General features: G+C 44.2%; 1 protein-coding gene across 1 annotated transcript in view; it reads right to left on the bottom strand.

The window, feature by feature from the left end:
- Positions 1-14,983, bottom strand: part of LOC139556663 (probable methyltransferase-like protein 24) — a 95,358-nt gene extending 80,375 nt beyond the window's left edge. The window contains exon 1 of the mRNA XM_071370890.1: positions 14,261-14,983. Within this exon, the coding sequence (XP_071226991.1) occupies positions 14,261-14,617 (357 nt within the window). The 5' untranslated portion in view covers positions 14,618-14,983. The remainder of the gene's footprint in view (positions 1-14,260) is intronic.
- Between the last annotated feature and the right edge of the window lie 1,454 nt (positions 14,984-16,437).

Here is a 16,437-nt window from a genome sequence, read left to right as displayed (position 1 = left end):
ACCTGACCCAAAGCACACAGCTAAAGCTACAATAGACTGCCTAAGGAATAACAGTTAAATGTCATTGAGTGGCCCAGTCAGAGCTCAGACCTAAATCCAATGGAAGAAACCTGCTCCTTTTACTCTCTGTTCCGAAGGTGCTAGACGGCCAGTTCGTATAGCCTTTAGCCGTACCCTTTTCCTACTTCTCCTCTGTTCCTCTTGTGATATAGAGGTTGATCCAGGTCCTGCAGTGCCTAGCTCCAATCCCACTCCCCAGGTGCTCTCATTTGTTGACTTCTGTAACCGTAAAAGCCTTGGTTTCATGCATGTTAACATTAGAAGCCTCCGCCCTAAGTTTGTTTTACTCACTGCTTTAGCACACTCTGCCAACCCGGATGTCTTAGCTGTGTCTGAATCCTGGCTTAGGAAAACCACCAAAAACCTTGAAATCTCCATCCCTAACTATAACATTTTCCGCCAAGATAGAACTGCCAAAGGGGGCGGTGTTGCAATCTACTGCAAAGATAGCCTACAGAGGTCTGTCTTACTATCCAGGTCTGTACCCAAACAATTCGAGCTTCTACGTCTAAAAATTCACCTTTCCAGAAACAAGTCTCTCACCGTTGCCGCTTGCTATAGACCACCCTCTGCCCCCAGTTGTGCCCTTGACACCATATGTGAATTGATTGCCCCCCATCTATCTTCTGAGCTCCTGCTACTAGGTGACCTAATCTGGGACATGCTTAACACCCCGGCCTTCCTACAATCTAAGCTTGATGCCCTCAACCTCACACAAATGATCAATGAACCTACCAGGTACAACCCCAAATCCGTAAACACGGGCACCCTCATAGATATCATCCTAACTAACTCGCCCTCCAAATACACCTCTGCTGATCAAGATCTCAGCGATCACTGCCTCATTGCCTGCATCCGTAACGGGTCTGCGATCAAACGACCACCCCTCATCACTGTAAAACGCTCCCTAAAACACTTCTGCGAGCAGGCCTTTCTAATCGACCTGGACGGGGTATCCTGGAATGACATTGACCTCATCCCGTCAGTAGAGGATGCCTGGTTATTCTTTAAAATTGCCTTCCTCACCATCTTCAATAAGCATGCTCCAATCAAAAAATGTAGAACTAGGAATAGATATAGTCCTTGGTTCACTCCAGACCTGTCTGCCCTTGACCAGCACAAAAACATCCTGTGGCGTTCTGCATTTGCATCGAATAGCCCCCGTGATATGCAACTTTTCAGGGAAGTTAGGAAAAAATATACACAGGCATTTAGGAAAGCTAAGGCTAGCTTTTTCAAACAGAAATTTGCATCCTGTAGTACAAACTCAAAAAGGTTCTGGGACACTGTAAAGTCCATGGAGAATAAGAGCACCTCCTCCCAGCTGCCCACTGCGCTGAGGCTAGGAAACACTGTTACCACCGATAAATCCACTATAATTGAGGATTTCCACCTGACTACCACTACCCCGGTCAACTGCCCGGCACCCTCCACAGCAACCCGCCCAAGCCCCCACCATTTCTCCTTCACCCAAATCCAGATAGCTGATGTTCTGAAAGAGCTGCAAAATCTGGACCCCTACTAATCAGCCCGGCTAGACAATCTGGGCCCTCTCTTTCTAAAATGATCTGCCGAAATTGTTGCAACCCTTATTACAGTCCTGTTCAACCTCTCTTTCGTATCGTCTGAGATTCCCAAAGATTGGAAAGCTGCCGCGGTCATCCCCCTCTTTAAAGGGGGAGACACTCTAGACCCAAACTGCTACTGACCTATATCTATCCTACCCTTTCTAAGGTCTTCGAAAGCCAAGTTAACAAACAGCTTATCGACCATTTCGAATCCCAACGTACCTTCTCCGCTATGAAATCAGAGCTGGTCATGGGTGCACCTCAGCCACGCTCAAGGTCCTAAACGATATCATAACCGCCATCGATAAGAGACATTACTGTGCAGCCGTATTCATCGACCTGACCAAGGCTTTCGACTCTGTCAATCACCACATTCTTATTGGCAGACTCGACAGCCTTGGTTTCTCAAATGATTGCCTCGCCTGGTTTACCAAGCGAGAGTTCAGTGTGTCAAATCAGAGGGCCTGTTGTCCGGACCTCTGGCAGTCTCTATGGGGGTGTCACAGGGTTCAATTCTCGGGCCGACTCTCTTCTCTGTATACATTAATGATATCACTCTAGCTGCTGGTGATTCTCTGATCCACCTCTACGCAGACGACACCATTCTGTATACTTCTGGCCCCTCTTTGGACACTGTTTTAACTAACCTCCGACGAGCTTCAATGCCATACAACTCTCCTTCCGTGGCCTCGAACTGCTCTTAAATGCAAGTAAAACTAAATGCATGCTATTCACTCGATCACTGCCCGCACCTGCCCGCCCGTCCAGCATCACCACTCTGGACGGCTCTGACTTAGAATACGTGGACAACTACAAATACATAGGTGTCTGGTTAGACTGTAAACTCTCCTTCCAGACTCACATTAAGCATCTCCAATCCAAAATTAAATCTAGAATCGGCTTCCTATATCGCAACAAAGCATCCTTCACTCATGTTGCCAAACATACCCTCGTAAACTGACCATCCTACAGATCCTCGACTTCGGCGATGTCATCTATAAAATAGCCTCCAACACTCTACTCAACAAATTGGATGCAGTCTATCACAGTGCCATCCGTTTTGTTACCAAAGCCCCACACACTACCCACCACTGCGACCTGTATGCTCTCGTTGGTTGGCCATCGCTTCATACTCGTCGCCAAACCCACTGGCTACATGTTATCTACAAGTCTCTGCTAGGTAAAGCCCCGCCTTATCTCAGCTCACTGGTCACCATAGCAGCACCCATTCGTAGAACGCGCTCCAGCAGGTATATCTCACTGGTCACCCCCATAGCCAATTCCTCCTTTGGTCACCTTTCCTTCCAGTTCTCTGCTGCCAATGACTGGAACGAACTGCAAAAATCACTGAAGCTGGATACTAATTTCTCCCTCACTAGCTTTTAAGCACCAGCTGGCCAGAGCAGCTCACAGATCACTGTAAACAGCCCATCTATCTACCTCATCCCCATACTGTATTTATTTATTTATCTTGCTCCTTTGCACCCCAGTATTGCACATTTCATCTTCTGCACATCTACCATTCCAGTGTTTAATTGCTATATTATAATTACTTCGCCACCATGGCCTATTTATTGCCATAACTCCCTTATTGCCATAACTCCCTTATCTTACCTCATTTGCACTCACCGTATATAGACTTTTTGTTTTCTTTTTTTCTACCCTATTATTGACTGTATGTTTTGTTTATTCCATGTGTAACTCTGTGTTGTTGTATGTGTCGAATTGCTATGCTTTATCTTGGCCAGGTCGCGGTTGCAAATGAGAACTTGTTCTCAACTAGCCTACCTGGTTAAATAAAGGTGAAATAAAAAATATGAAAAAATAAAAAAATTGTGGGTGGGGGTTGACTTGAATATTGCTGTCCATTAACTCTCCCCAAGGAACTTGACAGAGCTTGAACAGTTTTGTAAAGAAGAACGGTCAAATATTGCCAAATCTAGGTGTGCAAAGTTGGTAGAGACCTATCCCAACAGACTCACAGCTGTAATTGCTGACAAAGGTGCTTCCACCAAGTATTAACTCAGGGATGGAGACTTTTTCTCCTAAAAGTGTAGAGTATGGTGCGATATAAGTGGGGGAAAATCCTTACTTAACGCTGAGTTACTGACACAACAAAATGTGAAAAACGTTCCAGGGGGTGTAGGCTTTCTATAGGCACGGTGCATAAAGTGGGTTAAACAGTATGTAAACATTGTTAAAATGGCCAGTATGGGTTTTTGGACACGGCCAGTGTCTAAGGTGCCAGACAGAGTACCGGGCGGTGGACGGCTAGTGATGTCTGTTCAACGGTCTGATAGTTTGGAGATAGAAGCTGTTTTTCAGTCTCTCGGTCCTGGCTTTAATACACCTGTACTCTCTCCGTCTGCTAAATGGTAGCAGGGTGAACAGGCTGTGGCTCCGGGGGCTGAGGTCCTTGCTTCTCTGGGTGCTGTAGATGTCCTGGAGGACAGGCAGTGTGCCCACAGTGATGTGTTGGGCTGTACCAGGCGGTGATGCAGCCCGATATAATGCTCTGGATGGTGCACCTGTAGAAGTTTGTGAGGGTCTTAGAGGCCATGCCGAAGAGATCACAGGTTCTCTGTCTGTCTGTCTGTCTGTCTGTCTGTCTGTCTGTCTGTCTGTCTGTCTGTCTGTCTGTCTGTCTGTCTGTCTGTCTGTCTGTCTGTCTGTCTGTCTGTCTGTCTGTCTGTCTGTCTGTCTGTCTGTCTGTCTGTCTGTCTGTCTGTCTGTCTGTCTGTCTGTCTGTCTGTCTGTCTGTCTGTCTGTCTGTCTGTCTGTCTGTCTGTCTGTCTGTCTGTCTGTCTGTCTGTCTGTCTGTCTGTCTGTCTGTCTGTCTGTCTGTCTGTCTCTCTCTCTCTCTCTCTCTCTCTCTCTCTCTCTCTCTCTCTCTCTCTCTCTCTCTCTCTCTCTCTCTCTCTCTCTCTCTCTCTCTCTCTCTCTCTCTCTCTCTCTCTCTCTCTCTCTCTCTCTCTCTCTCTCTCTCTCTCTCTCTCTCTCTCTCTCTCTCTCTCTCTCTCTCTCTCTCTCTCTCTCTGTCTGTCTGTCTGTCTGTCTGTCTGTCTGTCTGTCTGTCTGTCTGTCTGTCTGTCTGTCTGTCTGTCTGTCTCTCTCTGTCTCTGTCTCTGTCTCTGTCTCTGTCTGTCTCTCTCTGTCTCTCTGTTAGGAGATGATTGTGGACTTCAGGAAACAGCAGAGGGAGCACCCCCCTATCCACATCGACGGGACAGTAGTGGAGAGGGTAGAAAGTTTTAATTCCTCGGCGTACACATCACGGACAAACTGAAATGGTCCAACCACACAGACAGCGTGGTGAAGATGCACTGCTGCGCCCTCAGGAGGCTGAAGAAATTCGGCTTGTCACCAAAAACACTCACAAACTTTTACAGATGCACAATCGAGAGCATCCTGTCGGGCTGTATCACCGCCTGGTACGGCAACTGCTCCGCCCATAACCGTAAGGCTCTCCAGAGGGTAGTGAGGTCTGCATAACGCATCACCGGGGGCAAACTACCTGCCCTCCAGGACACCTACACCACCCGATGTCACAGGAAGGCCAAAAAGATCATCAAGGACAACAACCACCCGAGCCACTGCCTGTTCACCCCGATATCATCCAGAAGGCGAGGTCAGTACAGGTGCATCAAAGCAGGGACGGAGAGATTGAAAAACAGCTTCTATCTCAAGGCCATCAGACTGTTAAACAGCCATCACTAACATTGAGTGGCTGCTGCCAACATACTGACTCAACTCCAGCCACTGGAAAAATGTATGTAATAAATGCACCACTAGCCACTTTAAACAATGCCACTTCATATAATGTTTACATACCCTACATTACTCATCTCATATGTATATACTGTACTCTATACCATCTACTGCATCTTGCCATCTTGATGTAATGTATCACTAGCCACTTTAAACAATGCCACTTCATATAATGTTTACATACCATACACTACTCATCTCATATGTATATACTGTACTCTATACCATCTACTGCATCTTGCCATCTTGCCTATGCCGTTCTATACCATCACTCATTCATATATTTTTTATTTTTCATTCCTTTACACTTGTGTGTATAAGGTAAATGTTGTGAAATTGTTAGGTTAGATTACTCGTTGGATATTACTGCATGGTCGGAACTAGATACACAAGCATTTCGAAACACTCACATTAACATCTGCTAACCATGTGTATGTGACAAATAACATTTGATTTGATTTGATTTTGTTCGCTGTTGTTTATCTTGTCCATGTTTGGAAGTGGTTTAACTTCTTATGGCTGCAGGGGCAGTATTGAGTAACTTGGATAAAAGGGGCCCATTTCAAACGGCCTCGTACTCAATTCTTGCTCGTACAATATGCATATTATTATTACTATTGGATAGAAAACACTCTCAAGTTTCTAAAACCGTTTGAATTATATCTGTGAGTAAAACAGAACTCATTTTGCAGCAAACTTCCTGTCAGAAAGTGAAAAATCTGAAATCGAGGCTCTGTTCCAGGGCCTCCCTAATCGTTTGCTTGAAATCTATTAGTATACATGCACTTCATACGCCTTCCACTAGATGTCAATAGGCTGTGAGAGGTGAAATGGGGTCTCTAGCTCTTTCTATGGTCAAAAGAGAGAGCTTGGAATGACAGGACCCCAATTTCCTTTGCTCAGGAAGACGTGGAAAGGACTTCCGTATTGGCTTCTGAAAAGCTTTTGTTATAGACGGCAAATATCTCCGGCTTTGATTTTATTTGATAAATGTGACAATATCATCGTAAAGTATGTTTTTTCAATATAGTTTAATCAGATTATTGAAATTTCTTCGGGAGTTTTGGCGTGTTCCGTTCTCTGAGTTTGTTGACGATGGAGAGCTTCGCGCCACTTGGCAAGTTTTGCTTGCTAAATCGAGAGGGAAAAAGGACATTCTAAATCCAAACAACGATTGTTCTGGACAAAGGACCACTTGTACAAGATTCTGATGGAAGCTCAACCAAAGTAGGACCCATTTATGATGTTATTTCCTATTTCTGTCGAAAATGTGTAGTTGTGTTTTCCGCCTTGAGTTTTGGCGCTGTGTCGCTATAACGTAAGCTGTATGTCGTACTGAAGTTATTTTTAGAATTCTAACACGGCGATTGCATTAAGAACTAGTGTATCTATCATTTGCTGTACAACAAGTATTTTTTAGTAACGTTTATGATTAGTTATTTGGTCAGAATAGGTGAGTGTCAGAAATATATCCGGACATTCTGGGAAAAAGATGCTAAGTTTTCACAATGTATAACCACGGATTTCAGCTCTAAATATGCAAATTTTCGAACAAAACATAAGTGTATTGTATAACCTGATGTTATAGGACTGTCATCTGATGAAGTTTGTCCAGGTTAGTGAAAAACTATATATCTTTTGCTGTTTTCTTGCGATCGCTAACTTTTGCTGCTGTTAAATGGTTTGTGTTTTTGGCTATTGTGGTAAGCTAATATAATGCTATATTGTGTTTTCGCTGTAAAACACTTAAAGATTCGGAAATGTTCATATTCATAAATGTTTTATGATGAGTATTTAGGTATTTCAATTTGGTCTCTGTAATTGTTCTAGCTGCTTCGGTGCTATTTCCGATTGTAGCTGCAATGAAAAACTATGATTTATACCTCAAATATGCAAATGTTTCGAACAAAACATAGATTTATTGTATAACATGTTATAAGACTGTCATCTGATGAAGTTGTTTCTTGGTTAGTTTGGTTGGTTCTTGGTTAGTTTGGCTGGTTTTGTGCATGCTACCTGTGCTGTGAAAAATGTCTGTGCTTTTTCTATTTGGTGGTGAGCTAACATAAATATACGTGGTGTTTTCGCTGTAAAACATTCAAAAAATCGGACATGTTGGCTGGATTCACAAGATGTTTATCTTTCATTTGCTGTATTGGACTTGTTAATGTGTGAAAGTTAAATATTTCTAAAAAATATCTTTTGAATTTCGCGCCCTGCACTTGGACGGGCTGTTGTCATATTGAGCCCGACACCGGCCTGCAGCCATAAAAGGTTAATGCATTCTGCTCCTCTATAATTTGCAATACTGCCTCATCCCCTCTACCACCTACCACTTCCCTCCATCCTTCCATCCCTTTACTTAGAGCTCAAAAAGGCAAGCAGAAGAAAGAAATTAAGCCTTGAAAAAGTAAATGATTAAATAAAACATAGGATGTTTGCGCTAGCAGGGGATTTGACAGCTGAGAGATGGATCTCGTTTGGTTTGTTAATTATCCAAACAAACCCTCAGGATGTCTTATCACGCACACACACACACACACACACACACACACACACACACACACACACACACACACACACACACACACACACACACACACACACACACACACACACACACACACACACACACACACACACACACACAGGATTTTGTTTAGCAACTTGAGAGGAGGATGATTAGTCGAGCAACAATTGTGCTAACGGCCTTTAACCTTTATTGCAGAGCTATGGAAAATACGGGCCTGGACATGCGCTGGCTTGAGCAGGGGGACCTTGCGTGCGCTGCAGGATTTTAATCCTTGACGACGTAGTGTGTTACTAATGGTTTTCTTTGAGACTGTGGTCCCAGCTCTCTTCAGGTCATTGACCAGGTCCTGCCGTGTAGTTCTGGGCTCATCCCTCACCATCCTCATGATCATTGATGCCCCACGAGGTGAGAACTTGCACCCCAGACCGAGGGTGATTGACCGTCATCTTGAACTTCTTCCATTTTCTAATAATTGCGCCAACAGTTGTTGCCTTCTCACCAAGCTGCTTGCCTATTGTCCTGTAGCCCATCCCAGTCTTGTGCAGGTCTACAATTTTATCCCTGATGTCCTTACACAGCTCTCTGGTCTTGGCCATTGTGGAGAGGTTGGAGTCTGTTTGATTGAGTGTGTGGACAGGTGTCTTTTATACAGGTAACGAGTTCAAACAGGTGCCGTTAATACAGGTAATGAGTGGAGAACAGGAGGGCTTCTTAAAGAAAAACTAACAGGTCTGTGAGAGCCGGAATTCTTACTGGTTGGTAGGTGATCAAATACTTATGTCATGCAATAAAATGCAAATTAATTACTTAAAAATCATACAATGTGATTTTCTGGATTTTTGTTTTAGATTCCATCTCTAACAGTTGAAGTGTACCTATGATACAAATTACAGACCTCTACATGCTTTGTAAGTAGGAAAACCTGCAAAATCGTCAGTGTATCAAATACTTCTTCTCCCCACTGTAACAGGCAACTACCAGAACTCCTCACTACTGTTTGAGCAAATCGGAGGCCCCAATGTTCCAATCCACAGAAGTAAGACATAGAACAGACAGAATAGACATGGATCATGGATTGTCATTACATTGGACGCACATGCTATGGTTGCTATGTGTTTTTCTACACATTTAGGGTTTTCCGCATTCACATTCCCTGCCCCTTTAAGCAGCATATAGTGAAGTGTGGCACGGCAGCACAGTGTGTTCCTGTGTACTGCTAACTGCTCATGAAGGTCATGTGTTTCCCATTTGGCTCATCTTCACCATCTCAGTCAGAAACACTGAGCCTTCCCATGCCTTCCAGACCCATGTCATTCATCTGTTGTGCATAAACACGTCTCCACGAGGGAGAGAGAGAGAAAGAGAGAGAGAGAGTAGTGGGAAAATAAGAGAGCGTGAACGAATGTGAACTATGAGGAAGGCTAGTGATGAAGATGCGTCTGCGGCTTGTCGGCGCCAAGGCCCAGTGTGACGCTTCGATCACTGTTTATGGCGTTGTCCGGATAGAGAGTCATATGTTTGCATATCACAGGAGTGAAACCCACTTACGCTGTGGCATTCTCCGTGACTGGGCATTCCCATGGAGCCCTGGGGATTACTGGCTTTGTCGGAGGTGTGAGGACTGTTGAAATTTTAAAGTGACGAAATTAATGTTACCGTGTGAATGACACTGTCATGTTTCGATGGTTTCAAGAGCTCATTAAGAACATTTGTATATGTCTTGTTGTACTGTGCGTGCAATGGGTATCATTTTACAGGGAGCTAAAACTGTTGGTCAGACGGCGGCGGTCATTTCGAAGTGAGGAGCAGCTCAGATGCGCTCCTATTATTGTGTTGGTTAGATTAGAGAACGTGTGCAGAAGTGCTATTATTTTTGTTTCGTTGTTTGAGCCAAGCAGAGGGACGCTGTTAAACGATGGGGGTTGTTGAAATTTGGATCCGCCCAGGGAAGGATAAAAGTTGGAGTGATTTTTAGTTCAGGTAGTCATTGTTAACCGATCTCCTGACATATGTCATAGTGGTGTTTATTTGAAGCTCATAGATGGATAATTTTGTAACTTTTTACATTGAAGACTTCTGTTATGTGCTCTTTGATAACGGTATTGTTATTGTATATCTGTAATAAGCCTGATTACTTGTAAATGGATATGTATTGTAGTCCTCATATTTCAGAGGAATATTCCTTGAATTATTCTTTGATGTAATGGTCTAATGGTAAATGTTACTGCACTGCACATAACATATGTTTGGGTCCTAACTTTGCATATATTCGCCAAGGCTAACTCAATGAATTAATGCTGTAAATCTGGTTGCAAGGATTAACTCACAGAATCTGGACATTTTTACTTGCATAACGGTTATCTTAGACACATGTCGATTATAGTATTCCCGAGACTGGTCACACAAAGACACGCTATCTTGATACGCTCGGATATGCTTAAGGCCTATAGCATTGATTCACATGGTTATGGAGTCAGATTGAATTATAATATTACAATCGTAATCCTCCTACACTAATTCTGTCATTCCCAGTAGTTGGAGTGGATTCATACCATTCTACAAAATCAAAGACAATGAGATTAACACATGCCAACATGTGAGAGGCAGTATGGGAGGTAGATAGAGAACACATGGCATGTTACGAAATGTGTTCTGCTCAGTGCTTAATTTGTAAATCGGGAGGTGCCGGAGCAAAATGTTAGTGCAAGAGGGCAGTGACCTAGGGAGCTCTGAGGTACCGGGAACGCATGAGAAAAAAAATCACCTTTATAGTAAAGCATTGCATGCATATCATCGCATTTGCGTAGTGGCATATAGAAGTAAAGTAGAGGCACTTACAGAAGTTGAACACATGGAGAACATTTTTAGTGGCCTATGGTCCGGGAAAATGTTTGCCTTTTATAAACGCATTTCAGGTAATTCTACATCATTTTACATGACTGGAGATTTTGGCATAATCTCAAGACATGGGAACTCGAAGCTGTGAAATCTCAGACTTCCAAATTCAGTGCGTTAAAGACAACTGGGAAAACGAGCTCCAACTGGGAAAATTAATTTTCGGAATTCCAAGTAGGGAACTCAGGCATCTTTCTAGAGCTCCGACTTTCCAACATGAAGCTCATGATTCCACCTCGTTTTTTTGTTTGAGTTCCCAGTTGTCATGGAAGCACCATAATACCACACAAATGATCGAAATGACTGGCTACTTTGACACTGACACACTGAGATTCTGAGATCAATAAAAACGACCATGTCTTGAATCCATCAATAGCCTAGGCCTAGGTGTGTGGAGACACATATTGTAGGATACAATATGAGGAGGAAATTATAGTCCTAAAAATGCTTTCCAGTTACATTGACTCAACCAATGATGCGCAGCTCACTCACTGGTGATGGCCGATGGGTCCGTGTCAAAAGCTTCTCTCTCTCTCATTTTACTTTGTAAAACAATAGGCCTATTTGGAAGTTGATCAAATATTTTGGTAGCCTACAGCAGACAGATTCGAGTCTTCTCTTTTCAGCAGGAGCCATTTGCTTTCCATTCTGTGTTTTCCAGCGATTGTATTTGAAGTATTGCGAGAGGCCTGTTTTGTCTGCATGCTGTTTGTTCACTGACAGATTTGCCGGCGTTCCCGACTGTACGCAGTACCTTGTTATTGGGCTACACCCCACAGTTAAGCAATTTTTAAAGAAGCTGTTGATCGTGTGTGGCTAAATGATATGCTTTCTCATGGTGTAGAAGGCTATTCTAAATTATTTAATTTATTTCTGAACAGACCGCAGTAATTCTATAACTTTGGCAAATGTATTTCAATTTATCAGGGGTGCTGCAGCTCCACTAGAACCCTTCGCAGGCTATGATTCTATAAGAAAATAAATGATGAAATGCAAGGCTGGTGAGATGAGAGTTGCAGGCTCATTCATGTCTATCAGAGCAGAGAGAGGGAGAGCGATCATAGAAGGGGAATCTCGTTCCAGTTCTGTGAGAGACACAGGCGCGCTTCTCACAAGGCCATGCGTTGGTCTCAAACATAGGTTACAATGTTGTGCAAACCTGATACCGTACCCAAACCGTCCGCATGCATGCACTATCGTGTGCAAATTTTGACACACAGGTTGAATCATCAAAACAAACTCTGAACCAATTATATTAATTTGGGGACAGGTCAAAAAGCATTAAACATTCATGGCAATTTTGCTAGCTAGCTTGCAGTTGCTAGCTAATTTGTCCTATTTAGCTAGCTTGCTGTTGCTAGCTAATTTGTCCTAGGATATAAATGTTGAGTTGTTATGTTACCTGAAATGCACAAGGTCCTCTACTCTGACAATTAATCCACACATAAAACGGTCAACTGAATCGTTTCTAGTCATCTCTCCTGCTTCCAGGCGTTTTCTTCTTTGGACTTTATATGGCGATTGGCATTTAACTTTCATAGTCACCACTACGACCAACCGAACCCAGTTTGTCTTTCAATCACCCACATCGGTATAACCAATGAGGAGATGGCACGTGGGTATCTGCTTCTATAAACCAATGAGGAGATGGGAGAGGCAAGACTTGCACCGCATTCAGCGTCACAAATAGAACTAACCTCTATTTTAGCGCTTGGCAATGCAGATGCTCGTTGGCACGCGCGAGCAGTGTGGTCAGCATGTTAAGCTCGGGCCGGCCCAACACGAATCAGCTTTGATAACTTTGATAACTTTTTACATTGCAAAAAGTGACAATTATTTTTCATTCCATGAGAGGTACCGGATCCGGCCAAATAGGTCCCGGAACTAAACAGTCCAATTTAAGCACTGGTTCTGCTCCCGTAGTGCAGTTTATGTGACAATTGCGTGTTAAAAGCAGAGAGCACCAGGCAGCATATGGCATATGGTGCTGTGTATTATTGATATCACAGCAGTGGCCAGCTAACTCTCAGTGCTCAGGGTGATGTGGCATAATGTGTGATTTTTTTGCCTGCAGTGATCTTCAAGCAGCCTCCTTTGAGACATGGCTGAGGAGATTGGAGTTTTGTGTCTCTTTAAAGATTCAGAGATGAAAGAGTGGGTAGCTAATGAGCAAGCATGGCTCGCTGAGGAGAGAGACAGAAAGGAGAGGGAAGAAGGGAAAGAGATTGAGGGGTGAAGAGAGGGAAGGAGGGAGAAAGGAGTGAGATGAAGACAGCAGGGAAAAGAGAGGGATAGAACGTTGAGGGAAGAAGAGAGAGCCAAAGCGATAAAAAATGGTAGACAGATAAACAAAGAAAGAGAAAGAATTTGGAGTCAACAGGTAGTGTGGTGGGTGTGGTGCATGGTCAGAGGTCAGGTGTGTGTGTGTTTGTTCGTCTCTGAAAGCTTGTTTGTTGGACTGGATCCTCTATTGACATTCAGCTTCAGAAACAGCCAGAGAGACTTAATAGTGTGTGCGTGTGTGTGTGTGTGTGTGTGTGTGTGTGTGTGTGTGTGTGTGTGTGTGTGTGTGTGTGTGTGTGTGTGTGTGTGTGTGTGTGTGTGTGTGTGTGTGTGTGTGTGTGTGTGTGTGTGTGTGTGTGTGTGTGTGTGTGTGTGTGTGTGTGTGTGTGTGTGTGTTTATAGGTGTGGCAGCAAGGAGTGTCTTTGTCTCTTTGTGGAACTCCCACCCCAAGTAACTTAGTAGCAAATCTCTAAACCCCTAGTTAAAACTCTTTCGCCCACCTACTTTCATAACCAACCATCTCTCACGGCATATATTTAGCATTTAGCACGTTTCACCAGTGCTAGCACTCTCACTCCAAGCACAGTTCAGGATTCTAAAGTTGAACATTTTTCTGCAAAGTTAGAAGAAGAACATTTGAATCTACGGTTCTTTCAGTTTGAGAGTGTCTATCATATTCTTAGTGTCTATCAGATAGAGTAATTCCCCTCAACTGTGTCCATTGTCTGTAGTTCAGTACAACAGCTCAGCTTATCATCGACCACTTAAGAGTCCTTTCCTCTCTGTAATCTAACAACAGTCAGCCTCTCTCTCCTCTTCAGCCTACAGCCTACCTATTGATCCCTCATTGATCCCACTGCCCTTCTCCTCTCCTCCTCTTAGTTTGAACTCTATCTGTCAGCCTCTAAGGATTAAGCAGCTCTGTGCCAACAACACAGTGACTGAACAAGTGCTCCCGAACGTCCCCTTATTGAGTCACACTCTCCAGGTGGGCATCGTCCACTAAGCTCTGATCTAGGATCAGATAACACTTCTATAGATCCACAATTCTAATCCTCAATCATGAACAATTAAACAGCAGAACTGACTTCAGATCAGATAAGCGTTTTTAGTGGTCGCATCACCCTACTGCAGGTATAATCACTCACTCACCTTTCTCTTCGGTCGCAAAGGTGGGCAACACGTGGAGGGGTTGTCCCCTCCCCCTGTCTTCCCTGCTACAGAGTCATTCTTCAGCGTGCGTATGTAGGACACCATTCTCTTTATAGCTCTGTCCTCAGTCCCGACGTTGGGCTCCAAGGGGTCCTTTGTCCCCCGTGTCCTCGCTCCCTTGTCTGGTAGCACCTGGCTGGTCTGTGTGGGACATCCTAAAATGAGGTGCGAAGGTGCCCCTCTCCTGCTCCCCAGCTCCAGGTAAATGTGCACACAGACACAGAGAGCGGTGAGGAGAAGACACAGGCGCAGAACCAGTCCTCTAGTCAGTCTGTCTCTCCCCATGCCTGGCCACATCTCTCTCTGTATCTCTCCTTTTTTCCTGTTCCTCTCTTTCTAGCCTCAGTCCATGTTCTGAACAGTGAGATTGTTGATCTATGTCTCTGTATCTATCCCATTCTTCCTCTCCTCCTCCTTGGAGTGGTTAGTCTTTCTCCTGTCCTCCTTTTTTCCCTCCTTCCCTCCACTTGGAAGTCCACAGTTTGATCAGGATAGGCAGGAGCAGTGATGAAGGTTTGTGAGACAGGAGGACACCTGCTCTTTGCAAAACTACCTCAGTCTGTGTGTGTGTGTGTGTGTGTGTGTGTGTGTGTGTGTATGTCTCTCTCTCTCGCTCCCTCGCTCTCTGTGTATACGTGTGTCTCTGTACACGTGGAAAAGAGCGTGTGGCTTTCATTGAAAAGTTTGGAACTTCCCCTTCCCTCTCCTAGCCCTCACACCTCTTTCTCGCACACACCCCTCTCACTCCATCTGTTCCCTCCCTCTCCATGTTCCCCTGTGTCTAGGGTTACTGTGTAACTCCACACTGGGCAGGGCCAACACATCCACAGCTTGCTGTTACCAAGGCCTCACATTCTCTCTCTTCTTAAACTCTGTTTCATACACAGAGGAGGTCATATAGAGAGGGAGAGGGAGACATGGAGAGAGAGGAGAGGAGTGAAGAGGAGTGGGAATTAGAGAAAGAGAAGGACAGGGAGACAATAAAGTGCAGTCTTGGAAGGTGGAGCATTGTATTAACGGTGTGTGTGTGTGCTTTTAAATCAAAGGCGTGTTTTGCAGTCTTTCACAGAAAGAGAGGAACGAGGGAAAAGAAAACAAATGGGAAGAATGGAGAGGAAAGGGATACAGAGGTTGATTAGAAAAGGTTTCGGGGTGTTTTAAATGAAAGAATGAGGGAGCTTCATCTACTTTAGAGCTCTCGTTCTCGCTTTCAATCTCTCTTTCTCTCTCTCAAATAAACATGGTTATTCTAAACTGTTGGGTCCTATGAAATCACTTTAAAACACTCTACACTCTTAGAAAAAATGTGTTTCAAAAGGGTTCTTCGGCTCTCCCCATAGAAGAACCTTTTTTGGTTCCAGATAAAACCATTTTGGGTTCCATACAGAACTCTCTGTGGAAAGGGTCCTAGATGGAACCCAAAAGGGTTCGACATGGAACCAAAAATGGTTCTTCAAAGGGTTCTCCTATGGGGACAGCCAAAATGTACACTTACTCCCACTCCCCAGAAGCAGCCCAATTGCTCCTTCAAAAAAAAAATATTCCAACCCCCCTACTTCAGCTCCCATCTATTAAGTTTGACATTGCAAAGGGTAAAAATAGTTTACAGTATGCCTGGCTGATTGATATAAGTGGATTTTCAGCACATCTAGGAAAAGTTTTGGGGACTTTATTAGTTGATGTCAGTGAAGTTGTGGGGGTAATGATTAAGGATCCACACAGGCTTTATGAAAGGAGGGGAATGGAAGGCTCCCAGACAGTGTACCCTTTATGAAAACAGGGTTGTGGTATTGACCAGAGACACACAGTGCTCTGTTGCCACCTGTATGTAGAGAGAAGTATCACGCACACACACACACACACACACACACACACACACACACACACACACACACACACACACACACACACACACACACACACACACACACACACACACACACACACACACACACACACACACACACACACACACACACACACACACACACACACACACACACACACACCTTTGCCCGCTTCAAGGATAATACAGTGCCACTGTCGTGGCCCGCTAACAAGGGATGTACCCCCCCCCCCCTCCTTCTCCGTGGCCTGATGTGAGTAAAACATTTATA

The sequence above is a fragment of the Salvelinus alpinus genome, chromosome 27 (genome assembly GCF_045679555.1).
Source record: "Salvelinus alpinus chromosome 27, SLU_Salpinus.1, whole genome shotgun sequence".
Classification (NCBI taxonomy): domain Eukaryota; kingdom Metazoa; phylum Chordata; class Actinopteri; order Salmoniformes; family Salmonidae; genus Salvelinus; species Salvelinus alpinus.
The sequence above is the reverse complement of the archived record's forward strand: the minus strand, read 5'-3'. Positions and strand labels throughout refer to the sequence as shown.